Source organism: Apium graveolens, chromosome 10 (assembly GCF_009905375.1).
Source record: "Apium graveolens cultivar Ventura chromosome 10, ASM990537v1, whole genome shotgun sequence".
NCBI classification, from domain to species: domain Eukaryota; kingdom Viridiplantae; phylum Streptophyta; class Magnoliopsida; order Apiales; family Apiaceae; genus Apium; species Apium graveolens.
In genome coordinates, this window is record NC_133656.1 from 90,378,358 (window position 1) to 90,401,258 (window position 22,901).

At 35.2% G+C, this 22,901-nt stretch overlaps 4 protein-coding genes across 8 annotated transcripts; 3 read left to right on the plus strand and 1 right to left on the minus strand.

Annotated features, from left to right (window-relative positions):
- Window positions 1–385: 385 nt before the first annotated feature.
- Window positions 386–2,098, plus strand: LOC141689183 (malonyl-coenzyme A:anthocyanin 3-O-glucoside-6''-O-malonyltransferase-like). The gene has a single exon (XM_074493372.1). It carries the CDS (start codon window positions 404–406, stop codon window positions 1,820–1,822), a length of 1,419 nt encoding a protein of 472 aa, XP_074349473.1. The 5' UTR covers window positions 386–403; the 3' UTR covers window positions 1,823–2,098.
- A 1,191-nt stretch (window positions 2,099–3,289) lies between these two features.
- On the plus strand, window positions 3,290–5,721 carry LOC141690739 (uncharacterized). Its single transcript, XM_074495514.1, has 4 exons — window positions 3,290–3,513; window positions 3,643–4,115; window positions 4,223–4,691; window positions 5,163–5,721. Exons 1-4 carry the CDS (start codon window positions 3,290–3,292, stop codon window positions 5,719–5,721), a joined length of 1,725 nt encoding a protein of 574 aa, XP_074351615.1.
- A 4,927-nt stretch (window positions 5,722–10,648) lies between these two features.
- On the plus strand, window positions 10,649–13,919 carry LOC141690095 (non-specific phospholipase C3-like). Its single transcript, XM_074494708.1, has 4 exons — window positions 10,649–11,461; window positions 12,767–13,176; window positions 13,256–13,426; window positions 13,582–13,919. Exons 1-4 carry the CDS (start codon window positions 10,818–10,820, stop codon window positions 13,917–13,919), a joined length of 1,563 nt encoding a protein of 520 aa, XP_074350809.1. The 5' UTR covers window positions 10,649–10,817.
- LOC141690094 (pentatricopeptide repeat-containing protein At1g08070, chloroplastic-like) lies at window positions 13,162–19,377 on the minus strand. Of its 5 annotated transcripts, none has more exons than XM_074494704.1 (4): window positions 17,481–19,377; window positions 17,293–17,356; window positions 13,571–13,929; window positions 13,162–13,436 (listed from the first exon to the last, which is right to left on the minus strand). In XM_074494704.1, exons 1-2 carry the CDS (start codon window positions 19,360–19,362, stop codon window positions 17,301–17,303), a joined length of 1,938 nt encoding a protein of 645 aa, XP_074350805.1. In that variant the 5' UTR covers window positions 19,363–19,377; the 3' UTR covers window positions 13,162–13,436; window positions 13,571–13,929; window positions 17,293–17,300. The 5 variants fall into 5 exon arrangements, with proteins under 5 accessions (XP_074350805.1, XP_074350806.1, XP_074350804.1 ...); XM_074494705.1 differs by having other exon boundaries at window positions 13,571–15,063; XM_074494703.1 differs by having other exon boundaries at window positions 13,571–15,075.
- Window positions 19,378–22,901: the final 3,524 nt, after the last annotated feature.

The window sequence follows — 22,901 nt, forward strand, 5'->3', positions numbered from 1 at the left end:
TTCAAAAAAAATTATAAAAATATATTATGAAACTAAATTTTATATAAGTCTCGAAATACATATAAATAGTAAACGTATACTATCTGGCGGAACGTAAGGAATATACTTTATTGAATATAAGATACATAGACTTTAGTATTTTAATCTATGTTATAGAAATCGGTCTATTTTTCAAAAATCGCCGATAAATTGCTCAAAAATCGCTCAAAAATATTGATCCGATTCGACCGATTTCCGATAAATTGCCGATACATCATCCGATTTTTAAAAATTATAGGATAAATCATAAATCAGTACTTCAACTCAATATTTCCGATTTCCAAAATCTGGAACACTGTTTTTACTAAGCAATAATGCAATATAAACTTTAGTCTTTAAGCAATTGTTTCTTGCATTAGAAAAAATGGGGGATCTATCAGGAAGAGTAACCGTTGTTGAACAATGCGGAGTCTCTCCGCCCCGAGACGCTGTCATGGTGACATCTCTTCCCCTCCCCTTTTTCGACTTAATATGGCTCACTTTCCACCCCTTTGGCCGTGTCATCTTTTACGATTTTCCGTGCTCCACTGACCATTTTATCCAACACATATTTCCGAATCTCAAAACTTCGTTGTCTCTGGCCCTCAAACACTTCACTCCGTTGGCTGGAAAATTATTAATACCTTCCACTGCTGAGTCCAACACTGATTGCCAGATTCGATACTTGGATGGAGACTCCGTCTCTGTAACGTTTGCTGAGTGCACGGGTGATCTTAATCATTTTTTAGGAAACCATGTGCGTGATGCTAAAGTGTTAAAGCCTCTTGTGCCTCAGTTTCCATCAACTGATAGTTCCGAGGAAAGCTGCTCTGTTTCTCCTGTTTTTGCTATACAAATTACTCTATTTCCTAATCGCGCAATCTGTATTGGAATCACAAACTCCCATGTTGTTGCGGATGGAAACACGGTGTTTAACTTTGTACGAACATGGGCTTCTATTGCTAAACAACTAAATACCTCTGATGGTGAAGTCAATGTTAATGATGTGGTGTTATCTAGTGATTTTCAGATCCCGTATTATGATAGGAGTTCTATCAAAGACCCCCATGGTCTAGGTGCAATTCTCGTGAAAGCTTTAGGACCGCTGGTTAAGCAGATCCAACAACAGAAGGAGATTCAAGAATCTTCAAACATCATGTGTAGAGCAACATTTGTTGTAACTGAAGCCAATATTAAGGTCCTTAAGAACATGGTATCAACAAAACGGCCAAACTTAACATACGTGTCATCTTTCACGGTCATCTGTGCTTATCTATGGACATGTTTTGCAAAAACAAGGGCCACTGTAGGGAAAGAGATGCACAACTTAGATGAGCCTCAGAATTTTGGGTTTGTTATGGATTGTCGTGCTCGACTAGATCCACCCTTGCCTGCTTCTTACTTTGGCAATTGCTTAGTGCCATGTATTGGAGTGCAAACAGGCAGGGTTATGGTAGGAGAAGAAGGCCTAGCTGCTGCTGCGGAAGTGTTGGGAAATTCAATTGCTGTGAAGCTTAAGGAAGGTCCTTTGCACGGTTCAGATAAGTGGATGGAGGGCTTTGCGGGTGTAATGAGAGGGGAATGGAATATTGGTATTGCTGGCTCCCCAAAGTTGGACTACTATAACAACATCGATTTTGGATGGGGTAAACCTCTCAAGTTCGAGTTTGTAGAGGAGCCGTTATCTTTGTCAAGATGTAAAGATTCAAAAACGGACATCGAAATTGGTGTGATCTTGCCTAAAAATGAGATGGATGTGTTCTCAGCTGTTTTCACTCAGGGGTTGCATAGTCTGGACGGCTAAAACCTTATTTCCATAAATGGAGGCCATTCAAAGGCAGATACTCAAATATCTAGTGGCAAAATTGTTTAAACACTAGTGTTTTTTCTAGTACATTTTCACATCTCTCTTTACATAGTTGTGTTTTGTTAGAACTGCACAAGGATTGTTTCTCCAAAGAGCCTGTTTAGCATGTTATATTTTGATACACATACTGTTCAGTGAAGTGTTCTACAAGTGACTAGTTCTACCTGATAATAAGTGATTAATTTTTGGAAAAATTAATTATAAAACTTCGAGTTCAAAATGCGTATGAATCAGTTACACACGGATTCTATATTTGAGTGTTCATTTGAGATCTTCGCAACTTCTCTTCATAACATGCTAGACATAAGTCCAACCAACTATTTTACACCTAAAAAATTCAACTACTTTGGCTTACAAGGCAATTCTTCAACTCAGTACAATGCGTCTGCACTTCAAGTGATAACCCGGATAAAATTCATCAGAATGAGATTTTTGATGTTATGTGAAATTCGAGCAATCAAGAAAAACAGAGAAAATGAGCTACTAGAATTTACAATTTCATATTTTTTACGGAATCACAACTGTATCAAAACCATCAGATGTCTGATATTCTTGATATTAAATAGCGAATATGAAAAGGATTTGGGAATGAAAACTATTTAACCGTTATCCTATTTCAAAATCAGAACGGCGTGTTTATTTTGTTTCAAAGTCGGAATGTTGATGAAAATATAAGCGACTTGAATATTATATTATATTATTGATATTTCGTGAAAATTATTTCATGTAATTGTTATCATAATTTATTTTCGGAGTCTAATTTCATGTAGCACGTATATGCTCAAATGCAAGCATGACTATTAAGAGCTATATCTCTGTTGCTTGCTTGTATTTTTAGGCACTTACAAAGTTAGGAGTGGTGGTTTTAAGTTCTCTCCAGCACCTCATATATGTCTACTTTTGCTTTGGATTCATCTCTCTAATTTGGTTGCGTTATATCATAAGAATGCATTATAGTTTATAAGGTAAAATATCATTACATTTGTGTGTTCTTCACGATGAAATGAATTCCTAAATAATGAAGAAGCCGCTGGACCACTATTCTTTCTCCGGTTCTATATTTCTACTTTATTGTCATTTTCCTCGCATAAGAACAGATGTAATAAATGGACTGTAGCAGAGTTGTGTTTCTTGTCTTTTCTTAAGTAGTTTGTTATGCTATGCTGAATATCTAGTGGAATGTATGGGTTATATAGGGAAGTATCTTGGTGAGAAGATTAATAATATCTTTAGATCTATTTTTCAGTTTCTTCAATTCTTCTTTTCACTCTCTGCAATTCAAAATTTCTTTCATAGTATCAGAGCGGCAAGAGTGCATATTGCAGAATTAGGAAGTCATGTCTCTTTCAGTCTTTTTCATCTAGTCTTTTCTTACTGAAGTGTTCATTTCTTGACTCACAGTAAATGACCATCACCAGCAAATTTTCTTTTGCTGATATGCAAAACCCTCTTTTCCTTCATCCCTCAGATGGTCCACTCTCGATTAGTGTGACTAAACTTCAAGGTTCTTCTGATTATCGAACATGGCGCAGGTCTATGGAGATTCAGCTGGCATCAAAACGAAAACTGGGATTTGTTGAAGGAACAGAGATCAAAAGCACAACAGACACCATTGATGCTCTACAGTGGTAAACATGTAATAACATGGTGATTTCGTGGCTCCATAATAATGTTTGTGATTCTATAAAATAGTCTGTGCTATTTGTAAACTCCGCTTCAGAGATCTGAAAATTACTAGAGAAGCACTTTCAACTCAGCAATGGGTCCAGAAAATACAAAGTCAGCAAAGATCTTTATAGCCTCAAACAAAATGGAAAGCCTTTGGTGGAGTATCATACAACCTTGAGTGCATTATGGGAAGAGCTGGAAGTTATGAATGATTTACCCAAGGTCACCACTACTACAGCTGAAATGACTGCTTTATTGAAGGTCATCCAAGTACAAAATGATGAGTCCAAACTATTTCAGTTTTTGAATGGCCTAGATGAGGTCTTTAGGCCACAGATGAGTCAATTACTGATGTCGTCTCCACTACCTAGTGTAGAAATGGCGTGTGCAGCAATCCAGCAAGAGGACTCCCAAAGAGACATCCTTCATAACCTCAAGAACAGCGATGATGATATATCAACTATGTTTAGTCGAGGGAATCAAATCATACCAGAAAAATCTGTCATGAAAGAAAAGGCCATACAGCAGATGTCTGTTGGACTGTCACAGGATACCCTAAGTGGCACTACAAATCCTTAAGAACGTCTGCAAGAGGGGGAGGCTATCCTGGAAGGTGGAATATTCAAATAGATGCTGGTCTAAGATTTGCTAATGTGGCTCAAATAACAGCAGGAGGCAAAGGGGAGACATCAAATATAGTCATTACTCATCAACAATTTGAGCAGCTCCTCAAACTCATACCTGGAAATGCAGCAGGACAAACTGAGGAAGAATTTGATACTCCTTTCTCCGGTATGATAACGTTTGGTGCTGCTAAATCCAAAATCCAAGAATGGATTGTAGATTCAGGAGTATCAGACCATATGACTTGCTCTCTTAATTTGTTGCACAATATCAGACCTGCACTCCCTCATATGGCAATTAAACTTCCAACTGGTAGTACAGCCAACATCACACATATAGGTGATACAGTTTTAAGTTGTGGAAATCCATTATTCAATGTGTTGTTTGTGCCACAATTCACACACAATTTGCTCTCTGTCACAAAACTGGGAAAAGATAATAAATGCGAAGTCATGTTTAAAGATGCTAAGTGCTTTGTGACTAAATCAGATTCTAAGGTCATTGTGGGTGTAGGGTACCTTAAGAATAACTTGTATTATCTTGGTAATTCTTTTGTTCTTCATACGTCCGAGGTTAGCATCAATAGCAGCTTAATTCAACCTTGCCAAAGTGCCCCACCAGTTGATAAATATACCTTGTGGCACAACAGACTTGGCCATATATCTGATTCTAAATTAAAATTGATTCCTAGTCTCAAACTTGCCACACATACGTAACCTAAAGTCTTCCTAATATACCCTATGTCTAAGTTCACTAAGTTGCCGTACACTCTGAGTGAATCACATGCTGCTGCATCTTTTCAATTGATACACATAGACACGTGGGGGCCTTATAAGGTGTGCACAAAATAGAAATATAGGTACTTTCTCACGATTGTTGATGATTATTCGAGAATGACCTGGTTGTACTTACTTCAAAATAAGTCTGACTATGAAAATACTCTGTCAATATTTCATAATTATGTGAAAAACCACTTTGAGGGCAGCATTAAGACTATTAGAAGTGACAACGCTCCAGAGTTTAGTGATCAGTTGTGTACGAAGTTCATGAATGATCATGGAATCGTTTATCAAACAACATGTAGCTACAGGCCTCAACAAAACGCCCGTGTTGAAAGAAAACATAGGCATGTACTAAATGTGGCAAGGGCTCTAAAGCTACAATCTGGTTTGGCGGATGTGCATTGGGATGATTGTGTGTTAGCAACTACATATGTCATAAATAGAGTCCCGTCTTCTGTGTTAAAGGACAATGTAAGCCCTTATGAGATGTTGTTTGGTGAGCCTCCAGACTACAAAAAAATGAAAGTGTTTGAGTGTTTGGCTATGGATTCACCGCCTGGTGTTTCCACTGATAAGTTTAAACCAAGAGTCGTGGCTTGTGTTTTTGTTGGATACCGAGCTGCAAAGAAAGGATTTAAGCTGCTGACATTGGACTATATGACATCCTTCGTATCAAGGGATGTTCAGTTTCATGAGCATATATCTCCTCTGCTCGATTCAAGTGCTCTTATACAACCTGTTCCAGTCATACTCCTGAAGTGACTATCCCAACAAGTTTTTTTGATGATCAAATGTTTAATGACACGGAGCAGCTGGACCAAGAAGATCCACCTAGGCAACAAGAACACCTACAAGTTGAAACACCAGAAAGAACAGCAGATAACAGCAATAATGATGAGAACTTGCCACTAGTAAGGAGGTCCACTAGAGTTTCCAAGCCACCTGTTTGGATGGATGCTTACATCACTAAGCCATTTCCAACTTCCACTACATTATGTACCACCGTTGCAAACCAGTCAGTTCAAAACTCTTACCAAAGCTTTCAAATGTCACTTTCCGATGCTAATGACCTAACCTCTTTTCACCAAGCTGTCAAATACCAACATTGGATCGACGCAATGAATCTGGAGTTAGTTGCCTTGGAACAGAACAATATATGGGACATTATCAGATTACCTCCGAATAAAAAATCTATTCGATGCAAATGGTTATTTAAAACGAAGTTTAAAGCTGATGGCACGATAGAACGTTTTAAAGCATGACTAGTAGTGCGGGGTTGCAAGCAGATTTATGGTGTCGATTACGAGCAAACCTTCGCTCCAGTGGCAAAAATGGCAACAATTAGAGCTCTACTAGCTGTTGCTGCAATCAATAACTGGATAGTTGTACAAATGGATGTGCAAAATGCAATCCTGCATGATGAATTGCACGATACAGTCTACATGAGATTGCATTTGGGATACACACACGGGATGCAGAAATACTATGGGCCAAGTCGAAATGTCAGGCAATGTGTCCCTCGTTTGCAGACTTTACAAGTCGTTATACGGGCTGAAGGCCTGAAGCAAGCCCCTCGTTTATGGTTCTCAAAGCTGTCTGCAACTCTCATTGACCTTAACAACCCAATTAATAAAATTTCTCAAAATAATACTTCTTTAAATCCAAACCCCATTAAAACCCGATAAAACTTTACAACTTTTCAAAAATCCGATAACTTACAATTCTTGAAATAATATACAACTAAATTACAACCACACCAACAAACTCTAAAGAAAATTTAAGAAAATAAAAAACTCCTCAAAGTCTTGAAACTCGCACTCTTCCCCTTAAACAACCCACCTAAAAGAGAGAATACCTGCCGGAGGAAAATAAAGAGAACAAAGGACCGGCAGTGAGCGAAAGGCTCATATACTGATATAAAACAAAGCATAACTGAACAAATATTAAAAGATGACGAGGCTAAAGTACAACCGAATGTCTGAATGAAGATCAATAGAAATAATGAATGAGACAATTAGAAAATGGATACTCAAGTCACAAATCAAAGCAATTATTTTTAAACAAATTAATATTACCACTTACGCATAATATAATCACAATAATAATATAATCGAAATAATATTGATAAAATGGAATTATACCCTTACATATACTCTTACACATATTCTCACACTTACAAAATAATATACAAAATAGCTTACATACGAACATGGGAGACAATCTTACACTTACAGGATGTCCTACATTTTCGGTAATCCAGAAATATGTAGTCATCAAAACATACAGGGGCTTGCACAGCACAAAGCAAATGCTACCCAATATCTTACAGGGGCTTGCACGACAATAAGCACATGCTACCCAAAAGGCCAAATCATAAACTAGCCATGGCTATACGTGTCCCACAACTTCGGCGACACTCCCATACAATTTAAGTACACCGCATAGGAGGTTCCAAGCACGAGATTATCCACTCGCGACGGATGTCTTACAAACTCCCAAGTCATACAAATAACATAAATAACTCAAAATAAATACTCAAAGATCACATACTCAAATATCTTACATCTCCAAAATCATATATAAATTTATCAAAATAACCTCAAAATACTATAACCCAACATCACGAAATAAAATAACATAACAAACCACTAATTATTGATAAGCTCAAATTTGATCAGTTTCAAATAATGTCAAATTACTGCATAAAGATGAATTCAACTGAAAAAGTACGAAACACGAAAGTCGTACAAAATTCCGAGACCTTTCCAGAATGATAAGCCTCATTGAAAATGAACAAGAAACGAATTCATAAAAGACATATTTGTGGGCTGCTGAACAGAATCAGATGTTTAAGACATCAAAACCGCAGAATTTAGCAGCATAATGTAAACGTAAATTATAGATATCGAAAAGAGCTTTCCAGAATGGTATTGCTCATAATATTTGAACATATATTCAATTTACTATGAATTTAAGAAGTTAGAACGTACAAACACAATTTGACCCACCAGATTTCATAAATTGCAGATTTCGAGATACTTACAAGTAAAATTTCAGAAAATGTAAAAAACAAAAGATGAAGATAATCAAATAATCTTTCCGATGAGTCTAGAATCATACAATCCAATAAATAGAGAATTAAATACAAATTTCACAAGAATTCAGATTACTAGAATTGAAGCACAAGAAACCGATAAAGTATAACAAGATTTAGAATATAATAAAAATATCCGTACACACGAATTCGAATATGAAAATAAAGAGTACAAGAAAGATATCCGTACCTCGAGATCTTAGTTATCGAGAATACTAACAAAGATTTCAGAACCCAAATCACAAGAACCCTAATTTCACAAACGCCAAATTCATAACCCTCCAAAAAGTTCTTGATATTCATCTCAATCTCCATCTATTTTCTCTTTCTCTCTTCTCTCTCCCTCTCTCCTCTTTTCTCCGATCAAAGTAACGCAAACCCTTATTTTTTTTAGCAAAGCCTAACTCTTCTCATCCTTTTTTCTCCCTTTTTTTATTAAAACCCTCACTCTTTTTTAATAAAAGCCTTACTATTTTTTTAAACTAATACTCTGAAAACAATATTCTGATTATAAATATAAAAATAAACTTACACAAACTAATTTAATTTCAACACATTGATATTAATAAATAATTAAATCAAATAATCCAATTAAAAATAATTATTAAATATCGGGATTTACATTGACTCTAGTGCTAGTGTATGTGGACGACTTACTCTTGGCTGGAAATTCTGGGGAAGAAATTGCTTCACTCAAACTAATGTTGTCAACAAAATTTCACATGAAGGATTTGGGGAAGTTGAGATATTTCTTGGGCCTCGAAGTTGATAGATCTTCTGTAGGATTTTTTATGTCTCAACATAAATATATGGTTGATTTACTTCGCGCTCATAACCTGCAATCTGCAACTCCAATGAAGATTCCAATTGATATCCATCTCGGGTTAACAAAAGAGTTGGGGGAACCACTGGTAGACCTTCATCCATATCAACAACTGATGGGAAAACTAATATACTTGACTGTTACTCGACCCGACATTATGTATTCAGTTCACATATTAACACAGTTTATGCAACATCCTTGCTCGTCTCATATGGAGGTTGTTATTCACCTTCTCAAATACCTTGCTGGCACACAAACTCAAGGAATTCTTTTAGCCTCAAGTTTAGCTGCAGAACTTCATGCTTATTGTGATAGCGATTGAGGGACTTGCCCAATGACACGAAGGTCAACTACAGGGTTCTGCATTTTACTCGGTTCAAGCCCTATATCCTGAAAAACAAAGAAGCAGGAAGTGGTGGTTCGCTCATCAGCTGAGGCGGAATACCGTGCCATGGCATTAACCTCATGTGAAGTAACCTGGCTACAAGCATTGCTTAAAGACCTAGGCCTGGACAACCTCCCTCCAGCTGTGATACACTGTGACAACAAATCTGCATTGGCCATTGCAGCCAATCCAGTCCCACATGAACGTACTAAACACGTAGACATTGATTGTCACTTTGTTCATGATAAACTTAACTCTGGAACTATGGTTGCTCGACATGTTCCCTCACACTCACAAGTTGCAGATTTGCTCACCAAAGGCTTGTCAGCAAAAGAACACTTTCATATTCTCGCCAAGTTAGGATTCCACTCTTCTTCCACTTCCAAGCTTGAGGGGCAATAATGAAAAGCAGCTCGACCACTGTTCTTTTTCCAGTTCTATATTTCTACTTTATTGTCATTTTCCTCACGTAAGAACAGATGTAATAAATGGACTGTAATAGTATAGTTGTGTTCCTTATCTTTTCTTTAAGTAGTTTGTTATGCTATGTTAACTATCTAGTGGAATGTGTGGGCTATATAGAGAACTCTGTAGTAGTATTTTAGTGAGAAAATTGATAATATTTTGAGATCTATTTTTCAGGTTTTTCAATTCTTCTTTTCACTCTCTGCAATTCAGATTTCTTTCACTAGAGCACATGGTTTATATAACGATTTAACTAAAAATTGCAAACACTTACTCATCTAAGTATTTAACCTTTGTAATTCGCACGCAACTAACATGTTACAAGTTGACTATAAATATTGGAATGGTCTATTATTAATCAACAAAGGATTGGCCTTGGCATATCATATATATCACCGTGGGCCGCGCATGATAAGTATTTAGTATGATCTACCAGACTGTCTTGCATCTTAAATGAATAAACAACTAGCTTAGTTGAAAAAAATAATATATTAAAGTGAATTCAAATACTTAATCTCCTATTTTCGAGTTGTCATCCTACTTGTATTAATACGACTTCTACAATAAATATGTATTTGATTTAGAATTTTAATCTCTAATAATTGAGTATTAAATAAAATTTATTTAACACGTTATTTTATATTTAAATATTTATTTTAAAGGCTCAGATTTCAATTTTTTTTATTTTTACAAGAAGTTTATACTAATCAATCTTTTTACTTTCCCGCATGTTTGAATTCGGGCCCTTAAATTTATAATTCGAGCCCCTAAAACAGGGTGTCAAATGATTGTCAAGACAAGCTAATCTATAGCTACTAAAGCAATGATTTGGCTCTATAATTCAACAACTACATTAAGTTATAACTTGTAAAATTCAAAGATTGGTATTTATATAAACTTTGCAATTGTTTATTTATAAAACTCGTGCAAGAGGTGTCTATATTGAAAAGTCTTGACAACTTTAATTTGAATAACATTGTGCTTCAAAGCCTCTCATCAATTCAAACAAATCAAAGAAAGCTAAAAGAGAAGAAGTTAACCCCTCAAATCCATTATATCAGAAACCATCTCAAATTTTGAAGGTAGAAAAAATGGCACCAGAAGCAACAAGCAACACTTATCCTATTAAAACAATAGTCCTTGTTGTCCAAGAAAACCGATCATTTGACCACATGCTAGGATGGATGAAATTCTTAAACAGTAACATCGATGGTGTGACCGGAGGGGAATCCAATCCGCTATCCACCTCCGATCCATCCTCAGGACGTGTGTTCTTTGGTGACGGGTCTGGCTACAGCGAGCCAGACCCTGGTCACTCACTGGAAGCAACGCATCAACAACTTTACGGGGCTACTTTAACTTCCACTACATATTCTAGCAATAGCAATGATAATATTCACGCACCGACAATGGAAGGATTTGCTGAACAAGCTGAGAGTATAAACAAAGGAATGTCAAGTATTGTGATGAACGGATTCAAACCAGAAATGGTGCCAGTTTACAAGGAATTGGTGGAAGAATTTGCGGTTTGTGACAGGTGGTTTGCCTCGATTCCAACGCTAACGCAGCCTAACAGATTGTATATACATTCAGCTACTTCTCATGGTGCAACGGAAAATGATACAAGTATGTTGATCAAAGGTTATCCACAAAAAACCATTTTTGAGTCTTTGGAAGAAGGGGGTTGCACTTTTGGGATCTATCATCAATATCCTCCCAACACACTTTTCTTCAGGTAACATAACTATTTTCTTGCTAACTGCATTTTGCATTAGGGTTCGTCTAGGACAAACAATTGCTGTGTAATATCATGCTACTATAATATATCACCGTAACAATCGTTTGTCCTAAAACATCTCCCTTTCACATTTCCCTAAATGTTATTGGATACATAAATCTAAATACTTGCACTTGTATCAATTAAAATTCGAACTATCAACTTGTTGCGGATATAGGGACATCATTAACCCAAAAGATTAGAGATGAAATTGTAATTGCAGTTAGATTAGAAACTATTGTTTGATTATAATTAATTAGAAATCAGTATTACTTGACTGGTGTTTGATAGCTGAATTATGTTTTTGAACATCTTTACATTTTACATTATAGAATTGCTAGACTTGCCAAATTGACTAAATTAACGGGTTGGTATAGATTCTGGTGATAAGTATATAAGACAACTAGGTATGATCATGTGGTTAGGACAAACTAACTGTATTCTTCAATTACTCTCGACTTTGTTTTCTTAATCACTTTAACAAATTTTTGCTGAAAATTTATCTGTTTATATGGAATTAAACCGAGTATATTAATTGATGGGGCATCCTCTGTATATTATGTGTACACATATGATCTCTATAGGTACCAAAAAATAGTTTATTCTAATGAGAAGTATGCTCAAAAGAAAAATCGCAAACTCAAGATAATATTTTGTCAGATTGGAAAGAGTTATCAAATTGGTTAACGGGATGAGACTGAGACGCATTCCAATTCCTCATGTTGGAATCCCACGATCCAAATAACACTTAATATTTATAGTTCTTTTATTGTTGTTTTGAATCATACTCTATACTACGTGTATTATTGTGTATGGGAGTAGCTTGTTATTTAATAACTTGAACGGATATGATAAGATGCTCGTCAATTTTAAAGGTGTTAAGCCAACTGCTAAGGCAATGCATGAATCATTGACTAGGCCCTCCCTTATGAAGAGAAAATGGAATATGGAATATTGTAAGTGCAGGAGCCGACAGATTAAAGATCATCAAACTGTGACCCATGTGTGTTAACTCTTACACCTAAATAAATTCGTCAGTACACTATTGGGCTGCATATTATGCATCGTTCGCGAATTTTTATTACGGGCAGATGAAAATTCTAAAATAGTTATCTTAAACAAGAATAAGGTGAAATAGTCTTTGCGTTTACATAAAAAATTATGGGGTACATCATCTCCGTCGCGGATGAAATGTTGGGACATCATGTTGAGGTATAAATGTGGTTTTATCGAATAACAAATGAAAATATTTTCCTTGTACAGGAATATGAGAAAGTTGAAGTACATAGACAATTACCATCAGTTTGATCTCCAGTTCAAGGACCATTGTGAAAAAGGGAAATTACCAAATTATGTTGTAATTGAAAACCGATATCTGGACACAAAATTGTTACCTGGAAATGATGATCACCCTGCTCATGATATTTCGGAAGGTCAGAAATTTGTGAAAAAGGTTTATGAAGCATTGAGATCAAGTCCCCAGTGGAATGAGATGTTGTTTTTGATTATTTATGATGAACATGGTGGTTTCTATGATCATGTCCCGCCTCCAGTGACTGGAGTCCCCAGTCCCGATGACATCGAGGGCCCTGAGCCGTATAAATTTAAATTCGACCGACTAGGAGTTAGGGTTCCGGTCATCATGATCTCTCCCTGGATTGAACGAGGAACAGGTAAGTCTATGATCATTTTAAATAATTCTTGTGAACGATTTACAAAATTAACTGTAATGTCACGAATTGGAAATTGCAGTATTGCATGGACCTTCAGGACCATATCCAACTTCAGAGTTTGAGCATTCTTCACTTGCCGCAACTATTAAAAAGATCTTTAATCTTAAAGACTTTTTGACAAAGCGAGATGCGTGGGCTGGCACTTTTGAAGGTGTTCTTAACAGGAGTAGCCCCAGAGAAGATTGTCCAGGTATGTACATCTATGACAATTTGACATAAAATTTCAAAAATTTCAATATTTGAACTCAAGAAAGTTTATCAAGACTCCTCACAAAAGCCGGGAATTTTATGATACAAAAGCGACGACATAAAAGTTTAATCTAGGAAGATGTACCTTGATTGCAGAAACATTATCAGAGCCAGTGAAAATGCGTGATTTTGAACCAAACGAGGAGGAAGCAAAGCTAACAGATTATCAAGGAGAAATGGTGCAAATGGCTGCAACTCTGAATGGTGACCATAATAAGGAAACTTACCCTCACAAACTAGTTGAAAATATGACAGTTTCTGAAGCCGTTAAATATGTTGGAGATGCATATAAAGTATACTGTGACGAGTGCTGCAAAGCTAAAGAAGGTGGAGCAGATGAACATCATGTTGTTTCTTTCGAAGCTCTGCTTTCAAAATCATCTCCAAAATCTTTTTTCCAGAAATTGTTTGCATGCTTGATTTGTGATCAATAGACTGCTTCATCTGTTTTGTATTTTTTGTTTAATTTTCAGCTAATGATTGTATTTATAACATGATAATTAAAAAGATTTGCCTCCTATATAACAACTTGAGATCTTTAATAATTTTCGTCTATCATAGTAAAGCGTGTCTCGCAAAACTAGTTAAATATGATATTATGACATTTTTAAAGCAGGTTATATTTTATATAGTGTAAGATTGGATTGTTAGTATGGTAAAAAAAATTAATTTAAGGATAGGTGAAATTTGTGAACAAATATTGGCAAAATTAGACCTAACATTCCAATGCACAAACACAACAATGAAATTAGTAATTTTCCTTATTCTTATGAATTAAATAATTATGTAACTTATCTATTAAATTTTAAATAGTGCTAGGGATTCAAAATCGATTTCAAAGTATTCTACAATTATACTATGTCTTGGTTTTTATTGGTGTAACTTGTATTAATATACATGATCTATATTAAAAAAAATAAGTATAATTATTTGACTCATCTGGGAACTCCTCTAACATCTCCACTGATAAAGTAATGTAATCGTTAACACGAGTATCATTTGATTTAAGTAATAAAAGTTTATTGATTTAGAAATAGCTAACTTGACCACCAAACCTGTGCACAAAAATAGGAAGTACCCATTTTAGCAGTATCCTAGCCACCACGCTAATCCAAAATTCTAGGATGCAACAAGAACTTAAAATAATATAAATGTGATTTATTGTATATTATTTGTAATATACAATACTCAATCCCTAGAAAAAATCGAAAATAATAGCCCCGATAATTGTAATAACCAACAATCCACGATGAACAATAGCAATCCAACAACTAATAATCAGGTAATACAAATGCACATATGCATTCATGTTGTCAGGTTTTGCAGTTCTTTTATGTACTCAAATTAATGAAATATATGACATTTATGAAATGAACCTTGACGACTTTCTATCATATAAGTTTATGACGATTTCATGTTTCAAGGCAACTGATCAGAGTGGCAATGCAGCCGGCGGCCGACAACAAGAACAAAGGACGGTGCAGATGTCTCATCAACCACAGCCCCCTGCCAAAAAGTCTAACACCAGCGGTGGTGTTTTGGAAAATGCTGCTGCTTCTGTTACGAGAACCCTTGAATCTGCCAAAGATGCTATTTCACAATAGCCCTTTAATTAATTTTTCTATTAAATATTGTTGAAGCTTATGGCTTGTTACTCATAAGTGTGTGCATAGTTTTCTAGATCATGTTATAAGCAAATGACCATAGATTTTATTTGTAATTACTAAATTACATGTGATTGTGAATTTACATTAGTCATTTCTCTAGGATTTTTATCATTATTTGTAAATGCTCTTCGATTCTAATCTTATAACCAGAAAGGAGAAGACGAGAAGTTGTACAATGTCATGCATGCATTCGGTGCTGGAGCCAGAAACAAATTCAAGATGCGGGGATTCAAGAAAATTCAGTGCTAGGTTGTTAAACTTTTTTCTTAATCATCATTTCATCTCTTAAACAAATGTTTCCTATGTTGAGAAGATCTTTTTAATAAATACATTCGTCAAAAAAATACTTGCACATACAAGTTTATGGTAACCTGAAGATCGTTTATTCTAAATGTACCGTTGCAATAATCTTATAACGAATAAGGATACAAGAAATTGAGCTGCTTTAACATATACTAATATATAGATTTCACATTAATTGTGTTTCTATATATCCTGCATTATGCTTAATGGTCAACAGAAATCACCTCATGCCATTAATTATCTACTGCGTTTTTCGCAAGTTATGTGTGCCTACTTCCATTTCATATGATACAGAATGATAGTTTATGTGCATATTTATATACTCCCTCCGTCCTGGTGAGTAATTTACGTACACTGTTTGCACGTATTTCGAGGATTCAATAAAGTATAGTTTTATAAATTTTTTTTTAAAATTTTTTTTTTCTGAATAAAAGTTTAAACAGGAAACTTTTTTTCAGAATTTTTTTTAAAAAAAAATATTATGAAAGTATATTTTAAACGAGCATTGAAAAGCGTGCCGAAAAGTAACGTAAATAATTCGGTGGGACTGAGGGAGTATTACATAAGGTATTATACGAGATAGTTTTTTTTTAATATGATTAAGGTTATTAATGTATCATTAAGTTAAAAAGGATATTGAGAAATTGGAAAAAAGATAATATTTTTTAGTTCATTTTATAATTTACTTAATTTTTGGGATAAAAACTAACTAAGGCTTTGTCGAGATAGGTCTTTTTAGTGTCTAGATAGTTCTTTTAGTATTTCTTTATCTACTAGTAGTAATTTGTTAAAATATTTTCAAATAATGAGGTGTCACGTGTAACAATCCCCAACCGAAGGTCATTGAAATTTCGTAGTGTCACGAACTAACAATCACAAAAAATGCAAGAAAAATCTTTAGCCCAAAATCTCTTTTTAAATATTAATTAGAAGATACATACCACACACAATATATTTCACTTCAATATTTTCTTGTAACAAAAACAAACTCTAATTACAATTATTAGAAAAGTATAGCCTTTTGTATTTGCTCTTTATTATGTTTCAATAGATTAATGAAGATTCAAATTTATGTGTAATTATATGAGAATGAATATATATAATATGGCTTGCCCATCAATAACAACAATTTTTTGTTGTTATGGGTTGAGCAGCTGTTTCTTCAACAAAGAAGATATAGAGTTTTAAAATACAAGTATGAGAAGATATAGGGTTTACCAACAAGGGGTTGGTGCGGTGTCTTCTTTTCTCTAACAGAGGTCAAGGGTTCAACTCCTGGCGTCTGCGTCGGTTTAAGTATCAAAAAAATACATATAAAAACTTGAAACGAGTAACTTGGCTGTACAATCTTGTTGTCTCCTCTCACCACAATCTCATAAAAGCATAGTTGTTCAGAAAAGATCATAAGGACTTCTGTAATGTGTTATTGGCTTATAGCTTTTAACAGATACTTCTTAGTGTATGTATATTCTCTCTCGAACCGGAGTGAGCTAAGGATCTTCCAACTAGAATACTATTCCTAGGTCCCAGGATCTCCTAACAAGTTCCTGAATAGTTCCACTCTCCGATATTTTGTTGGAAATGTGCAAGTACATTTTTTAAGTACAAACATGACCATTCACGGGAGGCAGGCAAATTGAATTTTCCACTATGATTGTCAATTAGATGTTATCCAGTGTAAGTCACAGCAGATTAAATTAGTATTCGGTTAGCAGGTTAAAAATTTGAATTACACGTGTCAGATGGATGCACTATGACATGTAGATTGTAGAATAACAATTATGTTAAGCGGAAGAATGAACTGTGATTGGAAACTTGACTAGTAATAAGATCTAACCTTCTCTGTTAGAGATACGTGTAGACAAGTGCTTGGGCACTAGGCCATTCTTGAGGTGAGGTACCTTCATTCAGGCACAACACAGTTAGGTCATTTATCCTGAAGTAATACCAGACGTCATTATTATCCATAAAGCAAGAGAGCCTTACATTTACAACTATTGACAAAAAACTTCCACTAACATTTACCTTGTGACATCTGCCTGCCAGAAGAACTCAAATAATGTTGTATCAAGACTAGGGGATCCCTCAAACAATTATGTATTTCTGCAAGCAATGTGTAGATCTCATTAACTTTTGGGTGGGCTTTATCCCCTTTCCGAAATTCATAAACCACACCTTCCAGTTCAATTAAACTACAACCAGGATTCTTTTTAGTGTTCAATTCCTTCATTGCCTTTCTCAATGTTGAGGACTCTCTCCATCTATCTGATGAAGAGTATATATTTGACATAAGTACATAGGCACCGTCCCTCTCAGACTCAATCCTTTCAAGTTTTTCCATTACATTCTTCCCAAGATCAACATGCCCATGAATCCTACAGGCTCCTAATAAGGCACCCCACAAGGAGGCATCAGGCGCAATTGGCATTTCTCTGATGAACTCCTCGGCTTCACTTATCAATCCTGCACGACCCAAAAGATCAACCATGATGCAGTAGTGCTCTATTTGAGGTTCAAGATTAAAAACCTTTGACATGTTACCAAAATGCTTGCGTCCATCCTCCAATAGTCCTGCATGACTACATGCCATAAGAACACCAATAAATGTCACTTCATTTGGTTCAATTTCCATCTTCCTCATCTCTAAGAAAACTTGAAGTGCTCTTTCTCCTTGCCCATTTAAGGCTAACCCAACGATCATGGCTGAATATGTATATACATCTTTCCACTTCATGTTATTAAATACTCTTAAGGCTTTAGCTATGCTTCCGCACTTTGCATACATGTCTATAAGCGCATTACCAAGAAAACCATCGCCTTTAAGATGATACCTATCTATGTATGCGTGAAGCCACGTCCCCAAATCAAGCCCCCCTAAATTTGCACACGAGTTGAGCACACCAACTAAAGTAACAGTATCCGGTTTGACACCTTTACTCTGCATCTTACTGAACACATTTATGGCCTCCCTAAACTTCCCTTGTTGAGCCAAACCCAGTATCATTGAGTTCCACGAAACCACATTTTTGACAGGCATCTCATTAAAAACGTTACAAGCAAACTCAGCACTGCCACATTTTAAGTACATATCAACCAATGCATTTCCAACAAACACATCAAATTTCACCTTATGGTCATACATATACTCATGAATTTTCCTCCCAAGACTTAAATCACCTAATTTTGCAATTGCAGAAATCACTACCACCATTGTCATCTCATCAGCCCTGACACCTTCAATGCACATCTCAAAAAACACACGTACGCCTTCCTTCCAATACCCCATATCCACATAACCTTGAATCAACGTAGTCCACGACACCAAATCCCTTTCCGTACTTCCACCAAACAACTTCCTCATTCTCTCAACACCGCCACAAACTGCATACAATCTCATCAAATTATTCACCACATACAAATCAGACACAAACCCATTTTTAACCACATGTGCATGAACTTGTTCGCCTTCTTTGAATGCACATAATCGCGTACACGCCTTGAAAACAAAAGGGTAGGTATAATTATCAGGAAATGGTCCATTTTCAAGCATTTCAACAAAAACTAAAACAGCCACCAATGAGCTCTCATCATTCTTGGTACTCGAAAAACATCTAATAACAGCATTATATGCAGTAATATCAGGGTCAGGTAATTTATCAAACAGTGAGTATACATAAGTTGGGTCCCAAGAAGAAGATGAACCAGGAGAAAAGGATAAGGATTTGGTGAATATGAGCTGGTGGAAATGAATGGGTGAGCTTGTTTTAATGAGAAATGCATGGATTTGTTTGAGTTCTTGTAGAGATTTGCATAATTTAAGCTTCTGTTCAATAGAAATTCCCAGGTAGCTAGCATTTAAAGTATTTGATGTTAGCACAGAGGAAGAAAAGTTCTTGAAATTTGCCATTACTAAAACACATGTTTGACGGTCATTTTTAAGGATTAGTTAAAAGGTATTTGACTTAATTACATTCCTTTTTTTACTAATTACGCTTGTATGTATTATATAATTATTATAATTGAGTACGATGTACGTCCTAACAAATCATTGCGAGAGATGATAAAAGATAAGCACTTAAATATTCGATCCCGCTCACTTAACTCCATTTTAGTTCAATTAGATTAACTACCAGCTTACATAACTGCTTGGAACATTATCAATTTAAAAGTATGAAGTCTGAAGGCAAAAGAAGGCTGAAATGTCTGCAAAGCCCTCCACAACTTTGCCTTAATTACAGTCTTTTATCACTGCTTTTTACTAAAAACGTATCATACTTCTACAATACCTAATACATACGTATTAATACATACACAATTTAACATGCTTCTTCTGTAAGTTTTACAGCTCATCATTCAGACAACCATACTGCGTTGCAAGTTGTCTAATTTTAGGGATTATTTAATCAGCTGCAAGTGGTTTGTCCGAAGTATTAGTTAGAGTAATACTCCAATAAGGAGCTGGATGCTGACATCAAGCAAACTTGCTCCAACTATTGTTCCGCCGCTGCTTACGTGTTGGCTCCATATGACAAAGGGAGGTAAGTATTAGTTACCTTCTACTTATTTTGCCCCCCTTAATTTGAATTTCAAATTAAGCTGATGTTTGACACATGTACTTAATTACAATTTTAATAGTTGTATAATCAGTTCCCCCCTTAATTTGAATTTTAAAGTGAACTAATGTGTGTGTTTAGTTTTGATGATATATATATGTAGAATATATAGAATAAGGTTTATTCTCTTTTCTTTTTTGAAGCATTTCTTCATTGATTTTTTCGGATGTGGAAGAAGATGGGATGAATGAGAATAAGAATTGTTCGAAGAGCTTTTCAAACAACTAAACCTTGAAATGTAATGGAAGGATTGAGATATGTCATTTATCTGATTATTTTCTTTTTTCGTAATACTTTGGATCAATTTTTAATGTTTGGGGAATTTGTCAAATGCAGTGTCAATTTTAAAAAACCATGGATGTTGCAATGGAAATCGATCGTGCTGATGAAACCTCTGATCACAATTGTTCTTCGAATAGAACTATGTTATGTAACATTTAACGATTATGTGTTTATGTAATGTTATTGCGCTTATGTGTTCAAGTGATGTATGAGACTATCATACCACCTTTTTTGTATTTTTTGCTTGACAGTTAAGGAAAGTGTAGGACCAGTTGATGTTGGGGACGACTTATTGTCACGAGTGTGTAAGTAAATTTTATCCCACTTGAAACATACAAGTTTAATGTGCGGAAGATAAGTGTGTACATGTGATGTTTTTGCCACTGCTTAGGGAATTATGACATTTCGATGATGAGGGTCTATTCAAGGGATATATCCTCCAACTCAAATGTGAAAGTACACACAGGACTTGAGAATAAATGTGATGTGAAACCTATATCCTTGCAGCAATCTAATTGTGATTGTTTATTACTGAAGAGATTAAATTTAAGTCATTACGTTCCTTAAAAATTGCTCACAAATGTTGCAGGGTTTATTTATGATCATGCTACAAAATAAATGAGTAAACAAACAGAGGACAGTCCTCTGTCTAGAGTTAGTTAGTATCTAAACTATGACCTAAAATAAAAAAGTTAATCTCTTTTTCATTGCCTAACATGTTGGTTCAAATATTTGTAGTGAACTATGACCCTTCAATTATGGTAGAAAATTTTGATTTGGGGAAGAATTATGGTACACCACCTTTTGAAGCTTCACCCTGTTTGAGTAAAGGTATATATTTCACTAACATTGTGTGATGTTACTGTGTTTATGTGTTTATGTGATGTTATATTGTGATTACGTGTTCATGTGATGTTATTGTGCTTATGTGTCATGTGATGTTAGTGTGCTTATTGTTGGATTTTAAACGCATCGGGGGCATGGCAAAACACTTTTTACACATATAAAATCCAAATAAAAGCATACAGATCATGAATAAAAATTTGAGGGATCGAATCTGACCTTTAAAATAATTCGGAGACAATGATCAGAGATCCTTAGCAGTTGCTCCTCAAGTGTGAAGCACTCCACCGGTATCCACTAAGAAAACGATGTTAAGGAGGAGGAAGGAGGTGGAGAGAATTGGGTTTTCCAAACTTTTTGGGTTTTGGGGTCTTGTGTTCGAATGAAAATAGGGTCTATAATAGTGTATTTATAGGCAAAATTTTCAGCTGAAATTTTCCCATAAATTGTTAGGTCACACTTTCACTGTAGAGGGGGTGAATACAGTGTTTATCACAATCAAATCGAACTTCAAGAACTTATGTAACAGAAAACAAACTTTATTTAAACAATAAACTCTGTTACAATCTGGAACTGTTATCTCTCAGTGATGAACAAAATATCACGAGAGCTGCTAGAGTTATACTAAATAATATTCTCGATAATGATAACACATATAGTGTAAACTCTATTTCTGTGTTTATATACTACACAGTTACAAGATATTCGCTAATTGATATGGAATATAATTCTGCTTCCTAAAATATATCAATCAGATATCTTCTATTCCAAGTATTCCATTCTTCACGGAATTCCTTCTTCATGCATATCTCTTCTTATGTTTATCTTGATCTTCTTAACTTTAATCAGCTACTGTCCTTATCTGATCGTCCTTCAGCACTTAAGTTCTGATATCTATCTCCTGATAACATAAGTACTGATATCCCTTAAGTTTTGACTTCCAGTATAAGTACTGATCAGTTAAGTACTGATTTGTTCTGTTCAAATAAGATCTGAAATCTAAACATAAAACATATTAGCCATGACATTATCAAATATATCTAACAATCTCCCCCAACTTGTAAATTAACAAAATATACAAGTTTAACAGATATTTGATGATGTCAAAAACATTAAGTACAAATGCATGAGAAATAGACAAGATAACTACAACTTACAGTCCTTCAAGTTTTTACCAATTCAACTTCTGATAACAACTTCAATCTGTATAAATATCAGAATTTAAGCAGTTGTAGATCTTCGACTTGGCTTCATCATTTTCTGATCTCTCTGATGTCAGGAGTTGTTCTGAGATAATTCTTCAACAAACATTTCTCAGCATATCTGAGTTCATCAATCATTCTCCGTTTGACATCTTTAAGCTCTGCAGTATCTTCACCAGCTTGAAATATTGCAGCTCTGAGATCATTAATCTTTGCTTTTCTCAACTCCCGATCTAGTCTTATGACATAAGCTTTATTAGACTCTAGATTGAATTCAAGCCCCTTAATACCAAGATACGTTCTGATCTGTGCAGTATTAGGCTTCATATCAACAATATCACCATTGTGATTTCTGTACTTTGGAACATATCTGCTGTCAGACTTAACAGAATAAAGTCTTTTCTGTCTCTGAATCTGTTCCTTTAAGTAGTTTGCAGCAGTCTCTGTTATTCTGTCATCCACTTGAAGTAAGAACAATACATGCTCCAATTCTTCAAAATACTTCA

Excerpts from the sequence above, each read along its gene's own strand:
- LOC141689183 (XM_074493372.1), top strand. The coding sequence starts at position 404 with ATGGGGGATCTATCAGGAAGAGTAACCGTTGTTGAACAATGCGGAGTC.
- LOC141690739 (XM_074495514.1), top strand. The coding sequence starts at position 3,290 with ATGACCATCACCAGCAAATTTTCTTTTGCTGATATGCAAAACCCTCTT. Across the intron at positions 4,116-4,222 it reads GTCACAGGATACCCTAAGTG|CAGGAGGCAAAGGGGAGACA; the intron begins GCACTACAAATC and ends CTCAAATAACAG. Across the intron at positions 4,692-5,162 it reads AAGGTCATTGTGGGTGTAGG|CATTAAGACTATTAGAAGTG; the intron begins GTACCTTAAGAA and ends CTTTGAGGGCAG.
- LOC141690095 (XM_074494708.1), top strand. The coding sequence starts at position 10,818 with ATGGCACCAGAAGCAACAAGCAACACTTATCCTATTAAAACAATAGTC. Across the intron at positions 13,177-13,255 it reads CTGGATTGAACGAGGAACAG|TATTGCATGGACCTTCAGGA; the intron begins GTAAGTCTATGA and ends TGGAAATTGCAG. Across the intron at positions 13,427-13,581 it reads CCCCAGAGAAGATTGTCCAG|AAACATTATCAGAGCCAGTG; the intron begins GTATGTACATCT and ends CCTTGATTGCAG.
- LOC141690094 (XM_074494704.1), bottom strand. The coding sequence starts at position 19,362 with ATGGCAAATTTCAAGAACTTTTCTTCCTCTGTGCTAACATCAAATACT. Across the intron at positions 17,357-17,480 it reads TGGCAGGCAGATGTCACAAG|GTACCTCACCTCAAGAATGG; the intron begins GTAAATGTTAGT and ends GCCTGAATGAAG.